This window comes from Lampetra planeri, chromosome 15, assembly GCF_965212315.1.
Source record: "Lampetra planeri chromosome 15, kcLamPlan1.2.h2, whole genome shotgun sequence".
NCBI classification, from domain to species: domain Eukaryota; kingdom Metazoa; phylum Chordata; class Hyperoartia; order Petromyzontiformes; family Petromyzontidae; genus Lampetra; species Lampetra planeri.
In genome coordinates this window covers 10,522,753-10,542,997 of record NC_136121.1, presented here as the reverse complement: position 1 = coordinate 10,542,997, position 20,245 = coordinate 10,522,753, and the positions used below count along the sequence as shown (strand labels likewise).

At 53.1% G+C, this 20,245-nt stretch overlaps 2 protein-coding genes across 6 annotated transcripts in view; one reads left to right on the top strand and one right to left on the bottom strand.

Annotated features, from left to right (window-relative positions):
- Positions 1-10,484, bottom strand: part of LOC144722720 (rho GTPase-activating protein 26-like) — a 102,992-nt gene extending 92,508 nt beyond the window's left edge. For all 5 annotated transcript variants that reach the window (XM_078601064.1, XM_078601066.1, XM_078601067.1 and 2 more), the window contains exon 1: positions 9,355-10,484. In XM_078601064.1, coding sequence (XP_078457190.1) covers positions 9,355-9,508 — 154 coding nt within the window. In that variant the 5' untranslated portion in view covers positions 9,509-10,484. The remainder of the gene's footprint in view (positions 1-9,354) is intronic.
- A 600-nt stretch (positions 10,485-11,084) lies between these two features.
- The window catches only part of LOC144722716 (protein arginine N-methyltransferase 9-like), a 13,663-nt gene continuing 4,502 nt past the window's right edge, over positions 11,085-20,245 (top strand). The window contains exons 1-10 of the mRNA XM_078601050.1: positions 11,085-12,703; positions 13,698-13,846; positions 14,536-14,781; positions 15,838-16,005; positions 16,349-16,457; positions 16,979-17,097; positions 17,488-17,570; positions 18,540-18,727; positions 18,858-19,050; positions 19,394-20,237. Coding sequence (XP_078457176.1) covers positions 12,479-12,703; positions 13,698-13,846; positions 14,536-14,781; positions 15,838-16,005; positions 16,349-16,457; positions 16,979-17,097; positions 17,488-17,570; positions 18,540-18,727; positions 18,858-19,050; positions 19,394-20,237 — 2,324 coding nt within the window. The 5' untranslated portion in view covers positions 11,085-12,478. The remainder of the gene's footprint in view (positions 12,704-13,697; positions 13,847-14,535; positions 14,782-15,837; positions 16,006-16,348; positions 16,458-16,978; positions 17,098-17,487; positions 17,571-18,539; positions 18,728-18,857; positions 19,051-19,393; positions 20,238-20,245) is intronic.

Below are 20,245 nucleotides of genomic sequence, written 5' to 3'. Positions count from 1 at the left end.
CCCCGGGACGCGATTCCAGAAAACCCTGATTTTTTTGACGATTTTTAGACCTTCACTCCCGTGGACTAATCCACGATATATGGGCATTCGCGGATTATTGGATAGCGAATTATTGGATTTGTGCTGTATATTCCGCACCTCTGATTAGCACGGTTGGCTATGTATGGTGCGAAAGAAGTTCACGACCAAGATAATCCACCCACGGATAATACAGAGCGAACTGCAGAGTGACACATTTGTGATCCCGGTTCTGCGCGACGGATCCGAATGCTGGACCTTTAGGAGAGAGGGGACGAACGTCACCGGCAGCAGAAATAAACTGGCCGAGAAAAATCCACGGGTTAGAGACGGCAAAATCCGATGAGACCGCAAGGAAAAATCCAGACCAGCAGACGACTTTGGTGTCGGATACAACGGCAGCCTAATTAGGAAAACACACCTGAGGTCACGTCCATCGCAGAGATGGAGCGATTAGAAGAGTTCTAGATTTGAAGCTTTCGTGACTGCAAGGATTCATAACAATAGGCTCAGTCAACCATTCTACACAACAAAGACTCATTTCCTGGCAGCGATTTCAGCCGCATCACCTCTACATAACAAAAGGCTCAGTCCCTTTTACACGCACCGTTACATCATCCGCACCTAGTTTACACAACAAAAGCTCATTCCTAACAGCGGCTTCAGCCGCACCGAACCTCACAAAAATAACATTCAGGGCCTACCTTGGCTCCTCCCACCCTCAACCAGTATATATACAAGGACTGTTTCCTTGGAATTTCTCTCCCTTGAAACAGCAATCGTGCTGTGACGGTTCCACCTGAAGACGGAAGCTTGTGTTGCCCTCCTAAACGTCGTGATTTTTATTTTATTTTTTATTTTACTTTTATTAATTTTAATTATTTACCAACGTGACTTTACCGAAAACACCTAAGAATACGATTAGAAGAGCACGTGTGCACGTCAGTGGATTGTTGACGAGGAGAGATGGTGACAAATGGCAGAGGCTTAGAGTGGAGGCAGTGGGGGGACAGCAGTGGCTAGCTCCTCCCGAACGATGATAATGACTGAATGGATGGATGAAAACAAATATAATACACTGAAGATTAACACGCAGAGATTGCAGCTTGTAAGCGAGCGGGCAGCTGCGGAGAAAGGCGCTCCACAGACCCCGACAGATGGCTCCCGTAGCCTAAACGTGGGCCAGCAAAGCAATCACAAAGGACGGCGATGGTCGGAGACATCTGCTCTGCCCGCTTTACAATGAAACTCGCCTCCTCTCTCCCCAACGAGAAACCCCCCTCGCAAATCGATTAGAAAGCACATCACTGCCGCCACTTTGCAAAACTTACGACCGTGTTACCCAACGTGCTTTACCGAAAGAACCACCAATGCAGTAGCGGTTTACACTTGAGCCCACAATCAGTCCATTTTCAAGACCTCCCCCCCCCCCCCAATATGGCACAGTGGAAACGTACGCAAGCTTTGCAGTTGTCCGGCTCTTTGGAATTATGACGAAGTCGATCTGGATTCCCACTGAAATCAGTGTGGGTAGTGAGTCTGTGTTCCTTTTGAAGATTCTTGGTCTCGGCCACACCAGACTGCAGCCGTAATTAGATGACAATATAAATAAGGTCTCCTTGGTGGCATGCTCCCTCGCTGTGGAGTCGCTGTCATCGCGTCGGCTTTGGGAGTTGAATCATTGCCGACCGTGAGAAAATCCTCTGTCCACTCCTGGAAAACTCAGACGTGGCCTGCAGCAAATACTCGGCAGGGAAGGACCAGAGCCCGATCGTACTCGGGGTACGGATTGTGTTTGCCTTGTTAAATCACGTCGTTCCTTTATTTGTGTTTGTAAAACAATGTAGCCATGGTTTTGTTTTGCGTTTTCGATCAGTTCCCCATTTCCTGGAACTTGTGAAGCACTTATCGATAATCGCTGTCTGTATCGCGACCTATGTAACCACGATTGTGTAACTAAGATCTGTACTGTACAACATCTGCGCCGTTGCAGGGCGCCCATGAAACAACAGAGCAGCTCGTTGAGCCCTTGCCGCTGAAATTAATGACATCTAAAGAAATAAAAGTATATTCTTGGTTCTTTCGGTAAAGTCACGTAGAAGGGAAGTAATAAAATAAGAAAAATATTGTTGTATATTTTTATTATTTTATTAATTCCCTTACGTGACTTTACGGAAAGAACCAAGAATATGAATCCCTGCAGTCACGAAAGCTTGAAATAAAAAAAATTCAAGTATATTATTCAACCATATTTCACCCATTACGGGTGGTGCGGGTCAGTCCTTTTTACACGCACCTTTACATCATCCGCACCTAGTTTACACAACAAAGGCTCATTCCTAACAGCGTGCTTCAGCCGCACCGAACCTCACAAAAATAATATTCAGGGCCTACCTTGGCTCCTCCCACCCTCGACCAGTATATATACAAATACTGTGTTCTTGGAATTTCTCTCACTTGATACAGCAGTCGTGCTATGACGGTCCCACCTGAAGACGGAAGCTTGTGTTGCCTCCGAAACGTCGTGATTTTTTATTTTATTTTATTTTACTTTTATTAATTTTAATTTTTTACCTACGTGACTTTACCGAAAAAAACTTAAGAATATGGTGGTCCCAGGACTATTGCAGATTGTAACGTCGCACTCATCACACACACCAAGTGCTGGCCACAAATGAACCCCAATACCTCGCTGATCTTGTCAAGGAGCATAAACCATCTCACGGCCATCCTCGCAGCAGCAACGGCCTTTGGTGAGCCATTGACCAAAGGAGGTCACCGCGTCGCTTTAGGCAGCGCTACTGCGGCCGTCTGGAACGCTCTTCCGTCCGATGTTAGGAAACCACTGGGAGCTACGGACTTTTAAATCGACATTGAAAACTAATTTATTTAAAACTGCTTTTTGTATTTAGTTTTGTTGCCCTTCCCCCCGCACCTCCGATTAGCACGGTTGGCTAGGTACGGTACGAAAGAAGGTCAACATACATACGTGCGTACAGATATCACCCACGACTGATGTTAGCCGTGAATGGAAATCACTCGAGTAGCTCCGTTCACAGCACGCAGTGCGTTAAGCACAGAACAATAAATGTACATGTTATCACTTAATATATCTAAAGCTCTTAAGTCTAGGGCACAGTACATGTTATCTTATAAATATAACAGGATCGTGAAGGAATGACAATGGATTCGGGAAGGCCTTCATCCAGCGGTGTATAGATCATGGCTAATTATTATGATGATGATGATGATGATAAAATTTGTATGTAGAAATGCACCGAAATGTGACACGTGTCAGAACTCCACGGCATACAAACAGGACGGGACGGCCACGTGATTGAAACCTGGAATGTAAGGGTGGGTGGGGGTTTCAGATGTGGCTGCGTTTCAATTTGAAACCGTGCACAACTTGTGCAGTTTTTTTAGTCAATCCACTGCTGGATTAGGACCTCCCTCCCACAGTGGCAGATCCAAGGAGAGGTAGGAAATGAGGGTAGTCAACCCCCCTTCACCCCTTTGAGACCCCAACAATTTATATTTCATTCATATTTAGCAGGTAAAATGCAATGAAATTGTTTTATTAACGTAAGGCCCTATTAAAAAAGATGGACATTTCGGGAGCTGCCCCCCCTCCCTACGTCCCCCTGGGAAGTTCCTCCATCAGCCTCTGGCCTCCCCACAACCGTGCAGGTCGCAGAGGTTATTTGACCACGTTTCGGCACGCTGATAAGTGCGCGGCCGTGGAGTTAAATAATTTTTGCGTACCTACTAAATAGTGGCCTCTTAACAGGCGCTTGTGATTCTCTGTAAGCTTGACAATCGCCGTTTCACGAGGATCTCACCCCCTAAAATAAAAGTCAGTGAATGACCGATGTTTACGGTATTGTTTTCATCAACATCAGCCATGGTCTATCCGCTGCTGGATGAAGACCTCCCCAAGCTACCGCCATCTCTCCTGGTCAGGGGTCGGCAACCGAAATAACAAGAAGAGACTTTTTTTTCGAATTCGGTAATAAACTCAATATATCAAGGGCCGCAATGCACGTCGATACTAGGACTCCCATGGTAAACTGGACTCCCATGGTCAGGGTCGGCAACCAAAATAACAAGATAATTTTTTTTCGAATTCGGTAAAAAAACCCCTCAATATTTCAAAAGCCGCCATGCACTGTGGGTGAATACGAGATGGTGGTCCTTGATAAAGAACGGTGACGGAGAAGTCCTTAAAGAGCCGCATGCGACTCCGGAGCAGTGGGTTGCCGACCCCTGACCTACGCACTCACACTTGAGCTGATCTCATCACTCCGTCTCCACGGTGGATGTAATTCTCGGAATGCGTTCCATTCCACGGCTGCGACTATGTCACCGTATCTTCTTGGTTCTTTCGGTAAAGTCACGTAGAAGGGAAATAATAAAAATAAAACATAATAAAATAATTCTCACGACGTTTCGGCCACAACGCAAGCAGCCGTCCTCAGGTGAAGAACAGGTCTGTCGGGAAGACAGCGTCTGAATGAACACCACCAGGCTTGGAGCGTATATTTAAGCTGGGTTGGAGGGGGAAGAGCGCCTTGACAAAATAATTTGCATATCAAGAGGAATTTAGCATTCTTGCGTTGTGGCCGAAACGTCGTGAGGATTATTTTATGTTTTATTTTTATTATTTTATTATTTCCCTTCTACGTGACTTTACCGAAAGAACCAAGAAGATGAATCCCTGCAATCACGAAAGCTTTAAATCGAAATATGTCACCGTACTTTAAACCATCCGCCACCATCCCTTCCGGCAACGTGTCCTGCCCACGCCCACTTGACTCTTTTTCACATTTTCTATTGTTTCATTCACCTGCGTGCCCCGTTTCACGCGTCTTTCTCTTCCCGTCTCTAAATGTAATTGAAAATCATGCATCTCTCCATGCTTCTTTGTGGACTTTGTTGTTTGTGGATAACCCCCCCCACACACACGGTGTAATTGAATCATACATCACAGTAGGTAGTAAACACTGATTAAACACTGCATTCATTAGATACACTGGCATGGTTACTTTTCACGATCACGTTCATTTTGATGCCAGCTCACATTCAATAACTGTACGGGGTACACACACTCCACTTTGGTTTTGCAGTTGAAAATTTTTGCCACCGCAAAAAATATTCTACTCTGCCTACGGTTTTGTGAGGCTCGCAATCTGCAAGGCTGCCCGTTGATGAGACTTGTGATAAGAATCCGGGCAATGTAACAGGCAAACCGAGCCATTGATTAGAAAAAATGGGCGCCATGGTGGCGAGATGTTAACCACCTCGCCTGGCAAACAGAAGGGGCCTGGGTTCGATCCCGACCCTGACGCCTATTTTATATTTGGAGTTTGCGTGTTCTCCCCGTGGTCGCGTGGAGTTGTCTTCGGCTCCTCTGATTTTTCCCTCCACATTTAGGATCAACATGCATTTAGAATCAACATGCATTTAGAGTATTTGGCTGTTATGAATTTCCACGTAATAAGCCACTTCGTGTCTGAAAAGTGGGCCTTATCTGGTAAAGTAAAAATTGTAAAAAAAGAAAAAATACTTTGCGATTACTGAAAACAGTAATGGCCATGCACCACTCTTTTAACCAACCCTTTCCATCACCCACAATAACAGTAACACACTGACTTCATCTGATCATAAATCGTTCCTACGGGGTCAGTAAAATAGGTAACACTTTGTGGAAAGTCAACAGTGCTTGTCCCATTGGAGAGAATGTCCCCCAAGTTGTAAATGTGAATGAGTGCTCCCCATGCCATGCGGGTAGCGTGGGTTATATAACCATACTTCACCGTTCTGGTCAGTGGCAGGGGGTTTGGTGAAGGCGGGAAGCACACAGGCACAAGAGCATAGATGCACAATACAACGGAGGGATTTTGCGGCACTGTCCTCCGCTGCCAACCACGTCGCCCCACAGCCTATAACACCTGCCACGCACGGTTATCACCCATCCAAGCACTCTCCAAGCTCAACCCATATTAAGCTGCAGCGATTTGACAAGACTGGGCACATTCCACGTCAGTGGATCATAGGCGCAAAAGGTAACACTGTACATGATAATACTGTCATCACAACAACTTTGTCACAAACCTTCATAACCAACCGTCCCTTTAGTCGCTGTTTTTGCGCTGCTTGTTATCAAAGCATCTTGAGACATTGTGTAATTTAAGGTCAATGACAATTACCGGTGGACACCCACCAGTCGTGTTTCCACCAGCGCAAGAACCAGTTGATCGCAAGGCCCTTGTTAAAACCGCACTTGGGTGCAATGGAAATTCATTTCATATCTGCAGTGGCTATGCTTTTCGTATTTAAAGTCGATGCGGTTTCCCACTCAACTCCACGCGGAACTGCGGGTCTCGGATCCTTTTAAATATCCTGGTGTGAACTACACAAGAACAAATGTACAATCCTTGATCAATCCACGGCTGGATGGTCCCCCCCCCCCCCCCACTTCGGTCATGTAAAGTTTGCTGGACCATACTTCACCACACTGGTCAGCGCAAGTCGCTTAAGGCAGGGAGGGGCCAGCACTTGTTCCCGAAATTGCTTGTCGCTGATGTCAGCCGTGGCCTGGAATCAAACTCAGGTGGCCGGGTTCAAAACGCAGCATGAAAACCATTGTGCCACCCTTCACCCGTTCGCCATTAGATGTATACAAAAAAATGCCTGCATTTTTATAAAACGCATACAGCAGTGTCCAGCGAAGACGTGGAACATTTTATATTCGTTCATCTATTTGCCTCTATTTTAGTGCAAAAATATATATTTTTCCAGAATATCTTCGATGTCTCAAAAGGCTCTCATCCAGGCGATACACAAACCCCCCTTATCCCCCATGACGTGGAGTGGGGAGCGAATGGTCGGGGATCCCGTTATCCGTGGGGGTCACTCGCGAATGTACCGCTACTTATCTGTTGGGGTGGGGGGGAGAAAAACACGGATGATGAATGGGCCGAATAGGGCCCGAGATAATGGGATTTTTCACGGACCATAACAGCTCTGAGATGTGTATATGCACCACCGATTCTTCTGTGCGGTAATAGACTACAGTGCCTTGTACAAATACCGGCTGCTAGCAGTGTGGTATTACGTGTCGTCTGCGGACAGTATTTGCGTACTATTCTACACACCAATATAAAGCGTTGCCCTGTACCCAATCACGACATGTCTCTCGCTTACGACCAACAATAACAACAGGTCGACACAGCCTCCTCGGATGAGGCATTCGGTGCGGTGTGTAAAACGTCAGCTCTGGGCAGACACAAAGGGGGCCTCAGCGTGGAGTTGGCAACACCACCCATCATGTGCCGTTCCAGCCTTCGTAGGCGTTCGAATGGCAACACTTGCCGCAACAGTCTGTTAAAGGCCGTCCGGGGGACCTTTGTCTTTGTACTGCTGTACAAATGAACACAGCATTGCCCTGTTGTGAATGAGGATATACGTCTATGCTGTGTGTGTGTATCTGTCACTATGGTTGTGGGGAGCGGTGGTGCAGCGGTTAGCGCGCTACGCTATGAACCTGGCTGACCCGGGTTCGATTCCCGCTCACGGCCAACACCAGTGACTATTATCTGAACCGGTCCTGGGCCTCCCCTAGGCCTCCCCTAGGTCGACTCAGCCTCAAATGTGTATCTTGTGCGGTGTGTAGTAAACATCGCCACTGGGGAGACAAAGGCGGCCGGGCATGGTGTTGGCCACCCACCCCCTCGTGTGCCGTGCCGGCCTTCATAGGTGCTCGCTAACAGCACTTGCCCCAACAGTCTGTTAAGGCTACACGGTGGAACTTTGTGTTGTCACTATGGTTACAATGTTACGCACGCATCGAGCCCTTTTCGTCAATCCACTGCTGGATGAGTGCTTCCACACACCGCGCGCATAATTTCATAATGTCATAATGTCATAATTTCATAATGTCATAATTTGACCACACTTGCTACGCTGGCCAATGCCAGCTGGTGAAGGCAGGGAGCACAGACGCGGGGGGCATAGAAGTACCGTACAATAATTGTGGTTTTTTTCCTGCACTGCAATCAAAGTACCCCTCTGCAGCCCATCCAAACTACGGCAGGGCTGAACCGTGCTTAGCTTCCGAAAAGGCAGAGTCTATAGGGCCCATCAATGGGGCAGCTTACTGCTGACTTCCCACTTGAGTGGTGATGGCATCACGAGGAGGAACTAACTTTAACCACCCATGATGGATGATGGTGGCGATAATGACGGTGGTGCTTATTTATTTCCGTGTCTGCCGTCGGCCCCTTCCTTCGCGAGACGTTTGGTTAGCGTGGAAGAGTAGGCCAAAGTTCCGTACCCTCAAAGTGAGCTCTCGAGAACTCCCTTCTGCCAGCGGAGACATTGGGCAAGCCATTGCAGGGCTGCGCCTCACCGTAATAACAATGTGCTGGATGAAGAACTCCACACGCGTGAACAGTTTGACCATACTTCACCACGCTGGGCAATGTACAGCCACCGTAACTTAACAGTTTATAAATGTTGTACATCAGCATACTGTACATACACATGCAGTACAAACAACAGCACGTATATTATTAATCTCCACTGCCAGAACGGGACACATGCAGGCAGGCACAGATGGCATTAAACACATTCCTGTGGAGGGAGCTGGTAGGAACGTTGGGTTGCTCGGTCAATGGCCAGGGTCAACGGCGGCGTGGTGTATTCCGCAAATATGCCCGACTGTGAGGGCGGGCACAAGCCGGCGTGAGTAGGTTAAACGTTGAGTTTTACAAGGGCACCACGGGGTGACCAGCCCCTCCCCACCCAGCCCCTCCCCACCCTCCCCTCTCCACCCAGCCCCACCCCTCCCAATTTGTTGATGCACGACGGACGGACACAATAATCCCATGTGGTCTGGTGTAACCAGGAGGTTCCTACCAGTAAAATCTGTGCTCTGACACACCGAGACAATTAAAGGCCGATTTCAACCATCCGCTTTGCGTTTACGTACAACCTACCCATGGAATGCAGATTGCAGCACGAGGTATGTGCCCTTTCACATCTGGTGATACTGTCTATATTGATTAGACACACAGACGTGATGATGATGAGAGAGAGACACGAAAACTCCACATATACAGCAGCAGGCATCGTCAGTGTCGGGATCTAACCTACGACCTCCTGCACACCAGACGAGGTAGTTAACATCTCCTAGCCACCGTGATGATGATGAGAGACACGAAAACTCCACATATACAGCAGCAGGCGTCAGGGTCGGAATCTAACCCACGACCTCCTGTACACCAGGCGAGGTAGTTAACATCTCACAGCGCCCCCGTTGTCACAAGAGCTCACCCATGTCCGCCTGGATGAGGGCTTTGCCGGCCTTGAGCAGCTCCTTGATGAATTTGCTCGTCTTCTCCAGCTCGGCCTCGTGGATCCTCAACCTCTCCCTGAACTGGGGGCTGTCCAAGTAGCACTCGCTAAACTCCAGCGGAGGCAGACCCATGGCGATGTCGCTGATTGACGGCGGCGGTGATCGTGGTGATAATGATGATGGTGTTGGTGCTGGTGATGATGGATTTGATCTCCGCGATGATGATGGTGATGATGGATTTGATCTACGCGATGATGATGATGGCGGTGGTATTGGTGATCGTGGTGGTGATGATGATGATGGTGCTGGTGATGGATTTGATCTCCGCGATGATGATGGTAGAGTTGGTGTAATGATGGTTGGACACGGTTGATGAGTCTGATGGTGTTCTCGTGGTGGATGCTATTGTCGGTGGTGTCGTTTGTTGTGGCTACGTGGTGGTGGTGGTGCTGTCAATGACCGTCGTTGTTGATGTTGTTGCTGGCGATGCTATTGTTTGTGGTGTTGACGGGCGTGGTGGTGCTGCTGCCGGCGGCGGTGATGTTATCGATTAAGGTGGTGATGATGATGATAATGATGATGGTGGTGATGGTGCGGACGGCGCTAACACGGCCGCTCGCATCAATAATGGATTACGAAACTACAGCGAGCCAGATTCATGCGAGACACTTTCCAAACGACCCCACTCTCCATTCCGCGCCCTCCTCTCTCTCTCTTTCTCTCTCACGCCTCTCTCTCTCGCTCGTCCTCGTTCAAATTATATTTCTCGCCTCGCCTTTACCCCGACCCAACCACAACTGCACCCTCCTCCTCTTACTCCACCCTCAACCCCTCCCAGCCATCAGCCCTCCTCCTCCTCCACCCTCAATCCCCAACCCTCACCTCCTCCTTCCTCCTCACTCTCTCCCCTCCTCCTCCTCTTCCCCGTCCTCCCCCTACCGTCTCCTCGCTCGCTAAGCCTCAATCAAGAATGTTCCATGAAGAAGAAGAGGGGGGGGGGGTCATTGCCCGAAACGTCGCCTTGTTACTCATTGCCCCTGCGTGTGCTTGTGCAGCGTTGCCGACGCGGCAGGCGTCGCGTCGCCAACACGAGTTGGGTTCCGTGCACAACAATGGGATCGTTGTTTCATCTGCAGCCACGAGGGGGCGCTGTCACCCCCCCCACCCCACTGCCCCCACCCCACCCCCATACTCCCCACCCACCCAGTCCCCCCCACCCACCCAGTCCCCCCCACCCACCCAGTCCCCCCCACCCACCCAGTCCCCCCCACCCACCCAGTCCCCCCCACCCACCCAGTCCCCCCCACTCCCTGAACCCCCACCCACCACCCTCTCCCCCCACCAACCTCCCTCTCCCCCCACCAACCTCCCTCTCCCCCTATCCCACCCCACCTCACTCCCCCCACCCACTCCACTCCCTCCCCATCCCACCCATTCCCCCCCACCCACCCCCCTCTCCCCCCCACCCACCCCCCTCTCCCCCCCACCCACCCCCTCTCCCCACCCACCCCCCTCTCCCCCCCACCAACCTCCCTCTCCCCCCCACCAACCCCCCACTCCCCCCCACCAACCCCCCACTCCCCCCCACCAACCCCCCTCTCCCCCCCACCCCCCTCTCTCCCCGCCCCCACCCAACCTCCCCCCACCCAACCTCCCACTCCCCCCGCCCCTTAATGTGGGGGGGGGGGGCGGGGGCGATAAACCGGAAGCACGTGCGCGTGACAGCTTCCGGGGTGAGTGGAGGAGGAAGCGAGGTGCACGTGGGTTGTTGTCAAGCAGCGCGGCGCAGTTTGCGTTCGCAATGTGCGCGCAGCAAAGCACCGCGTCTCTCTCAGTCGCAGAAGTACAACGTCAACGTGTCAGCATCACGTCGACGAAGGGCTAAACTAGCGAAGGTGGAAGGGAAGCTTTATCCGCCATTTCAGTCGTCGCTTTATACTTGACGGACATTTTCTATCCGCCGCTGGATAAAGGCCTCTCGCTCGCGAAGGGCCGTGTCGGACCACAAGGCTTTGTTTGTTTTGACCATACCTCGCCACGCCGGTCACTGTGGCGCTTAGTGAAGTGAAAGAGCCTCTGATATCACTCGATATTGGAATTGAAACTCGGGAGCGCCGGTTCGGAGCGCAGTTCGCTAACCACTGCGCCCCCTATACCAAGTCAAGTACTGTAGCTGTGTTAATCTTGCCCAGGAATAACGCCGATTGGGACTCGGAAATCAAATTGGGGTTGTTTCTCTCTCCAAGGATCTAATAATGGGTTTAAAAACAAAACATCGGATGTAACGTCACACTTCACGGGAGGCAAATTACTCTGTTCATTGACGATGGTATATATTAATCAAGCGTTCAGCAGGGGACTTGGAGCAATACAGAAGAAGTGAGGATACAATGTCTCAGTATCTGGCCCATCTTTGTTGGGTCTCAATTTGCAATATTTCGATTTGAGTTTGTTTAGGACTGAACTACATCTGTACAGTACAACATTTTAGCTCTTTATTGAACATGATGGCAATTTACATCCTTCCTTGCATAAGCCGCATTCCAATTACTGTATCTTGAAACGCAACTTTCGTCTCGCTTCCTAAACTCGCGGTCAACTAAACGACACCCTGCAAATACTGGCAGAGGCTGGTGCTGGCAACGTCTAAGACGCGCTGTGGCCCATCTTGACACCGCTGGTGGCACCCAGTCGTGGGCAAGTCCACTCAGCCACCCCAAACCCCCTCTCAACATACTTAATTTGGAGCTTTCGTGACTGCAGGAATTACTCTGGTTCTTTCGGTAAAGTCACGTATCAAGAGAAAATAATTAAATACTAGCATACGACGTTTCGATTGCAACACAAGCAATCGTCATCAGGTATAAATGAAATAGAAACACAAATCTAGTATACTTAGAAATGTAATGTAATACAACAGAGAGTCGGATAACATAACAGTCAACACCCTACCTGGTTGATTACGTTCTTCTCAACACCCACAACACAACCACCACCGGCACGCCCACAGTTGGGGTCAGGGCCCACATCAATAACCACACGTCCTCTGGTCGAGCCGGCCACGTTGTTGAGTGGGCCCCCTGTGGCCACCCTCTGCGGCCGATGTCGTCCGGCGACGCCCGTGGCGGCAACGACGAGGACGGAGCGAGGAGGAGGATGAGGAAGAAGAAGGGTGGAAGGGACAAGAAGGTGGACACGGCTCGGGGTGGAGGACACCGCTCCCTGATGCTCGCCAGGGACCTGGTGGAGGCCAAGGACCCGGGCACGGGCTTCGCCCATTACCTCCTGGCGCTCACCTTGGCGCCTGAGCTTCGGTCATCCGTGCAGGTGAGGTGGTGATGGTGATGATGATGGTGGTGGTGATGGTGATGATGGTGGTGGTGATGGTGATGATGGTGGTGGTGGTGGTCATAGTTATCAACTTTCGTTTTATTCGTCATTGTCATCAAGGTCACCATCACCAATCGTCGTGATCAATCTAAAAAAATCACCAAGTTCGTAACCCAAGGGGTTAACGTCACTGAATGTGTTGCCGACTCATTAATCCTCGGTTGTGAAACTTGGTGATGATTTGGAGCAACGGTCGCTGCTTAGACTGAAGTAGGCACGGGACCAGCAGTTACAGCCACAGCGAGATGGGAAATGGATGTGGGGTGCTGGGTTTAGACATTTTGGTGACCGTCACCCAGACAGACCCAGCTGAAATTAAGCCTCTACCCAAACCATCATCGTCGTCCATCATCAACGGTCGTCCCTGTTGCAGGATCTAGCAGAAGGGTGGTTTAGTGGAATTGTCTTACGCTTGTCCCATCCCACTATTGACCAATTGTTATGAATATTCAACTGTACTGTGTTGAGTCCTATTCCTTAAGAAGGTGCATTTTCAGAACGCACACACCACACTCTAGGACGGTGGTAATTGTAATTAATCGTTTCGTTTATGACGATCACACACTCATATATACGTCGCGGGTTGAAATAAGCCACGGTCCAGAGGTGTTTGTAATATCAGGAAGTCGGCAGACGCCAGCAAATTTAGTTATGGACCGCATCCAGCCACCAGCAAGAACATTCACGGTTGAGCAACGAGAGTGCGCTGTCAGGGTGGCAAATAGAACGGGAGATGATGCTAAAGGGATCCTGTGATGGGCGAAGGATAAGTGATGGAAGCGCGGGGTGGCGGTGAACGACGAGCTTGCGTGGCAAATGGCGAGCGACGTGAACGTCTCGGAAAGCGGTTTGATGAGGATGGTAGCCGGCGATGCGATGATGCGATGTGATGCTGGTGTGCGATGCGGTGCTGTGTGCGGCGGGGATGCAGGCCGAGTTCCATGATTGTGCCCGCGCGTGGACGAGCGAGCTGGAGGAGCTGGGTCGCGCGCGCGACGCCTTCGACTGCTACGAGCAAGCGCTGGCGCTCTACCCCGAGGACGAGCTCATCCTCAACGGGATGGGCGAGAGCCTCTTCAGGTGCCCGGGGAATTCGCTAAGAAAGAGCCGCAGCCATCGCGAGCGGTATACCGGATGCGGTGTGCCGGGTGGGGGAATTTATTTTCGCAGAGCCGGCTAAAATTAAGCCCTGTCCTCGCGTTGAGACTCGTACGCATACTCGTGATGATTTGGCTGCTATACATTTCCAAATGACGAGCCACTTTGTTGAGCCATCATTTGTGGCCAGGTCGCTTCTGAAAAAAGCTACATAGCTCAGTGGGCCTTACCTGGAATTTTTTTTGTTTTTGTTTTATGGGTAACATTTAAGCAAAACTGCATTCTGCGTCCACATGTAAATAAACATTTATTTAGTCCCCCAGCCTATTTGGCTTTCCGGACCGATAATATCGAGCAGCATTTGTTTAAACAATCAAACTCTGAACCTTCTCTCATCCACAAAGTCAGGCTTGCTAATCGAACCCAGCTGGATTACCCCACGTTATTGGCAAGAGCACTCCATATAAACAACTTGGATCCCCCACCGCAGCAGCCTTTCGCTTTAACAATTCCAACCCTGCCGACGGTTTCTTCGCGCATTAGTCGGTCCGAGACCCTCCGTCACCTCTCACTCCGCTTGCAATAAAATGGATGTGCCGATCGTTTACTTAGAGTCTTAGACGGTCGAAGGCCGGCCCGCAGCCTCTCACACCCGGTCCGTCACGGCGCAGGCTGGGCTTCTGGGACGAGGCGGCTGCCTGCTTCCTGCGCGCGCTGCGATCCGCTCCGGGGTGGGCGCCGGCGAGGGAGAACTTCCGCCGCGCCGCCAGCTGGCTCCTCGAGCGCTGGCACTTCCCCATGCTCAACGACCGGCGGCGCAACGAGGCCTACCGTGACGCCCTGCGCCGCGCCGTCGCCAAGCGCGGGGACGCGGGCTGCACGGTGCTCGATATCGGCGCGGGAACCGGCATTCTCAGGTTAGCCGGGGCGAGCGGCGAGTGAGAGAGCGAGGGAGGAAGGTCTGTAGAAATGTGTAGGCGCAGTGGCGAGATGTTAACTACCTTGTCTGGTATGCAGGAGGTCGTGGGTTTGATCCCAACCCTATCGCCTGTATATTTGGGGTTTGTATGTTCTCCCCGTGGTTGTGTGGAATTCTCTCCGGGTCATCTGGTTTTTGCTCCGCATTTACAAAAATGCGTTCAGAGTATTTGGCTGGTATAAATATCCACATGATCAGACACTTCGTTGAGCGATCATTTGAGGCCAGGTCGCTTCTGAAAAAGAGCTAAATATCTCAGTGGGCCTTACCTGGTAAAATAAAAAAATGTTTAGTTTTAGTTTCCTGTTGTCGTCAGCATGTACCGTCCCACTGCTGCGAAATGGACTCCCCGATTTTCTTCCAGTTCTGCCTTACTTGAGTTGCTCCGGCCCACAACTCTTTGATTTCATCTCACCGTCTCTTCCGCTGTCTTCCTCTGCTTCTCTCGCCTTCTCTCGGTATCCACTCTGAGGCGGGATTTCCCGGATCAGGAGGCTATTACAATTGGGGTTTAATTGCCCACGGAATATTTGCCATATCGCTGGTAGACTGCAGTAGAGGGTACGTGACAAGTAGCCACAGCCGTAGCTGGAAGTATACTGGATGTGGTGTGCCGGGTGCATTTCTATATTGTCCAGGTTACTGAGCCGGCCGGCTGAAAAGAAGCTCCGATTACAGCTGTTTTTGCGTAATTTTGCTCTTAACCATTTTCAATTGCGACGTGAATATAATTTGTAACGTGTGACATTTCCCACAATTAATTCACTGCTGGATGAAGGCCTCCGCCAAGCCGTCGTCACCTCTGATGGTCTCGCGATGCAGCGATCCATTTAGCTCCAGCACCCACCCCACAGAGGATTTCACCCGCTCCATCCTCCACGTCGCGTTTCTTCTCCTCGCGCGAGTTCACTCCTTTGGCCGCAGCCGCTTTCTTGCGGCGTTTGTTTTGCCCGTCGCACGGCGGATCGGTCCGCTGACCGGCAGCTGGGCGCAGCATGTTTGCGCGGCAGGCCGGCGCCGGCCGCGTGTTCGCCTGCGAGGTGTCGCGCACCGCCGTGCAGCTGGCGCGCGAGGTCCTCTCCGCCAACGGCTTCGCCGGCGACGTCTCCCTCCTGCACGCGGCGTCGCACGACCTCGCAGTGCCGCGCGACCTCCCTGAGAGGTGAGCGAGCGCGCTGCGCCCCGGCGCCTTCACTATCGAAATCGGAATTCTTTGCTTATCCTGGAGAAATCCGATGGGCTATGAAGCTAGCTGTCTTTCGCAGGTGTCCGGCAGGGGCAGGTCATGCGCACAGTTTGCATTCACAGCCGAGCATCAGTCGGTTGGATACGCATGGTGCGAAATAAGTTGAACATACATACATACATGTCGCGGTGGTCTAATGTAGGTGAAGGTTGTTGTTGTAGTTTAAAGATTATTCTTTTCACTGCTGTTGAATTCCCTCTTTTTTTTTACCGATGTTCACCACGTGGTTGGGCCTGCTCACGAATGAACGGTGCCACAGGGTGTCGTTGGTCGTGACTGAGACGATGGACGCGGCACTGCTGGGGGAGGGAATCGTGGAGAGTCTGATCCACGCCTGGCGACACCTCCTCCTGCCCCCGCCGCCCACGGTGAGCAGAGCGGCTCGCTCAGTGACTTGCCATGAGCAGAGTGGCCTGTGGCAGAGGTCGCAAACGGGTTTTGATTCCTTACCCGTACCCGGCCGCACCAGGGTCGTAAACGGGTACCCGTACCCGATACCCGGCCGGGTACGGATAGCCGGGTATCGGGTACCCGATTGCGACCTCTGGGATGAAGCCATGTTGCAGGCGCGGGTGGGTTGATTCTAGGAACTTGAATTGTGAGAAGAGACAAGACGTTGGGAAATGAGTGACAAACGGTGACTCACCAGTGACTCACGGTCTACCTGTACCCGGCCGCACCAGGGTCGCAAACGGGTACCCGTACCCGGCCGGGTATCGGGTAGGGTACGGGTATCGGGTACCCGATTGCGACCTCTGGCCTGTGGTGAGCAGAGCGACGCTCGGTGAGCCGAGCGGCGCGAGCCGTGGACGGTCGTTCGGGCGAGGCGACACCGCGTGCGTCCCGCGTGAACCGGAGCGAGCTGAGCGCGTGACATTGTGTGCCGCAGGCGACGGTGAACGGCGCCGACGCTGGTGTTGGTGACGCCGGGTGCGGGCAAGTGATACCAGCAGGCGCCACGGTGTACGCCTGCGCCGTGGAGTGCCCCGAGATCCGGCGCTATCACCGGTGAGTGCCGTGTGTGGTGTGTGTGGTGTGTGTGGAGGAAGCGGTAGTGCAATGGTTAGCGCGCGGCACTACGAACCCGGCGACCCGAGTTCGATTCCTGCTCACGGCCAACACTCTGTGACGATTATCTGAATCGGTTCTTTGCTTCCCCTATGTCGACTCAGCCTCAAATGAGTACCTGGTGCGGTGTTTGAACATCGACACCGGGGAGACAAAGGCGGCCGGGCGTGGTGCTGGCCAACCACCCATCCCCTCGTCTGCCGTTCCGGCCTTCATAGGTGCTACTCGCGAACAGCACTTGCCCCAACAGTTTGTTAAGGCTACACGGGGGATCTTTGTGGTGCGTCCTGTGTGTCCGTCCGCCCGTGGTCCCGGGTGGTGCTGCTGCAGGCTGTGCGTGCGGGAAGCCTGCGGCACTCGTCTGGACACGGGCGTCGCCTTCAGGAGCCTCATCGGTCTGCCACCAAGAATCGGTAACCACGATGCATCACGATCAGAAACTTTATTTATCCTGGGGGAATCCGATGAGCTATGAAGCCCTTTTCCACAGATGTCCAGCATCATCTGGTGGCGCCTCCTGATGCAACGCGTGGACAATAACGCAACGCCTTTCAACGTCCTTTTTCCCAATTTAATTACAACTGTGCCGTCGACAGCTGGTCACTTGGAGTGCATTTGGACCTCTCGCAGAGCAGTGCGAGTCCACGAGTTAGAGAATGGCACGTGGAAGGAGATGCACGTCCCCCGCATTCCCTGCTGCAGAGAAATGTTCGCTGTGAGACGCACCAAGTGTCGTTACCGCTGCACCACGCTGCCGCCCGATTCACAGCGAACTCGCGAGAAGTCTCCCTGGCGTGTTCCCCACTCACTTGGGGCCTGCCTTGGTCCTACTCCTCCCTCCCTCCTCCTACCTCCCCCTCCTCCCTCCCCCCCTCTTCTTCCTCCCCCCCCCTCCTCCCTTTCCCCCTCCTACCTCCTCCCCCCCCTCCTCCCTCGTCCTCCCCCCTCCCCTCTCCTCCTCCCCCCTCCCCTCTCCTCCTCCCCCCTCCCCTCTCCTCCTCCCCCCTCTGCTGGGTCATCTTCAGAAGTATTTCCTTAGCGGTACCGAAGACACGGCAGCTGTCAGGGTCATCGCATGAAATTAATCAATTTGCTTTCGTCTCCCAACCATTTGATCAATTTGGCTGGTTTTCAACAGGGAAACTTCCAAATATCTATTTTATGTTTAGTTTGTAGTCCTTCCCCTGCACATCCGATTGGCGCGGTTGGCTACGTACGATGTGAAAGAAGTTCCACATACATACCTTTAAGTTTTAATTACGTAGGATAATCGTTATGGATGGACGGACAAACATATGCAGGGAAAGACGGACAGAGCTAATGTATGGACGCTTCAACCTGAGCTGGAGAGCGTTAAAAAAAACCCGTCGCTTTCTATTCAGGGCGGGACACGCCTACCAACAACGACGAGGATGACGACGATGAGGAGGGAGAGGAGGGGAAGGACGCGGACAACGAGGGCAGCTGCCGGGAGCCCTACACCACCGAGCGCATGAGTCGCGTTCCCGGCGGCTACACCTTTCTCTGCGATCCCTTCCCCGTCCTCGCCGTGGACTTCAACAACCCCCAGGTTTGTCCCTCACTGACCGAGGCATCGTCACCGTCGCTCCAGCGGGCGAGCGAGCGTCAGCTTTGACGGCCGCTGCATTCCGTCGCTCGCAATCCCCGCGGTCCGAGACGTTCCCCGTGTTTTCCCGCAGGAGCTGGAGGGGCTGTTCTCGCGAGCGCCGGAGCGGCGGGGAGCGCGCGCGACGTGCGGCGGCACGCTGGACGCGATCGTCGCCTGGTTCCGGCTGCGTCTGGACGAGGAGTCGTCGCTGAGCACGGCGCCGGGCGAGGACTCGTGCTGGGAGCAGGCGGTGTACCCGGCGACGCCCGTGCATGGCTGGAACGGTCAGGACGCTAGTCGCACGCTCGCACGCGCGCGTGCGCACGTACGCACGGGAGAAATTGTGCGCGTGACCTCGTGGTTAGTGCGGGTCGGCGACGGAGCAGAGAAGCCTCGATGGATTTTGATGCATTGCCAATTTGTTGTCCACCACACGTGGTGATCGACCATCCAGGCGCTACACAGGCTCAACATCTAATTAGCTTCTAAAATCTTATCGGTGATATACGTAGATTGTTACTTGCATATATATATAACGTGGAATAAAGAAAACCCCCATAAATTAATTTAAGTGTTAACTGTGCGTAGTTCGACGCACATTGACCCTACTGTTGCTGCCGCTGTCAGGCTACACGGTGAGGGAGGGAGACACGTTGGAGATCGAGGCCGCGTGTCGGGACGGGCACCTCGGCCTCTCCTGCGTCTCCGTGACCCCGGCAGCGTCGGCAGCGCCCCGTCGTGCCGTAGCCCGGCCGGCGCCCGGCTCGACGTCGCAACTCGACGACGCGTCGACGGCCGCGGAGGTCGCGACCCCCGAAGGTGACGGCGAGGCCTGGCTCTGCTCCGCCATCGCGAGCCTGGGCACGGCGAGCGGGTGGGCGCCGGGCGTCGAGACGTGCGCGCTGGAGCCCTGGGAGGTGGCGCGTCTCAACGACGTCGAGCACTGGGAGGCGTTTTCCCGCGCCGCGCGGGACGCCCCGGGGAGGAATGGCGGTGGAGCGGGACCGCTGCGAGTGCTCGACCTCTCCACGGGCCTCTCCGTGCTGCCACTCGTGGTGGCGCGCGCGTGCGGCGGCGGCGCTGACGGCGGCGGCACCGCGATCGTCTGCAGCTCCGCCGAGGACCCACGGAGACGGCGGGCGCTCCGTGCGTTGGCCGCCGCTAACGGCGTCGCGGCCCAGCTGAGGTTTCTGGACGACGGCGTCGGCTCGGCTTGCCGGAAAGAAAGAGGCGGCGGCGTGCGCAGCGAGCCGGGTTGCGGGACTGCAAGCGGGGCGGCCCGGCCCTCGCCGGACGGCGCGACGGAAGACGAGGCGATGACGATGGGAGAGCAGCAGCAGCAGGAAGCGGTGGTGGTGGAGAGTGAGGAGGACTGCACGGAGGACGGCTCGTGGGACGTGATTGTCCTGGAGGCCGTGGAGCCGACCGGCCTCCTCCGCCAGGGCCTCGTGGAGAAAGCCGCACTCGCGCGGTTAGTGG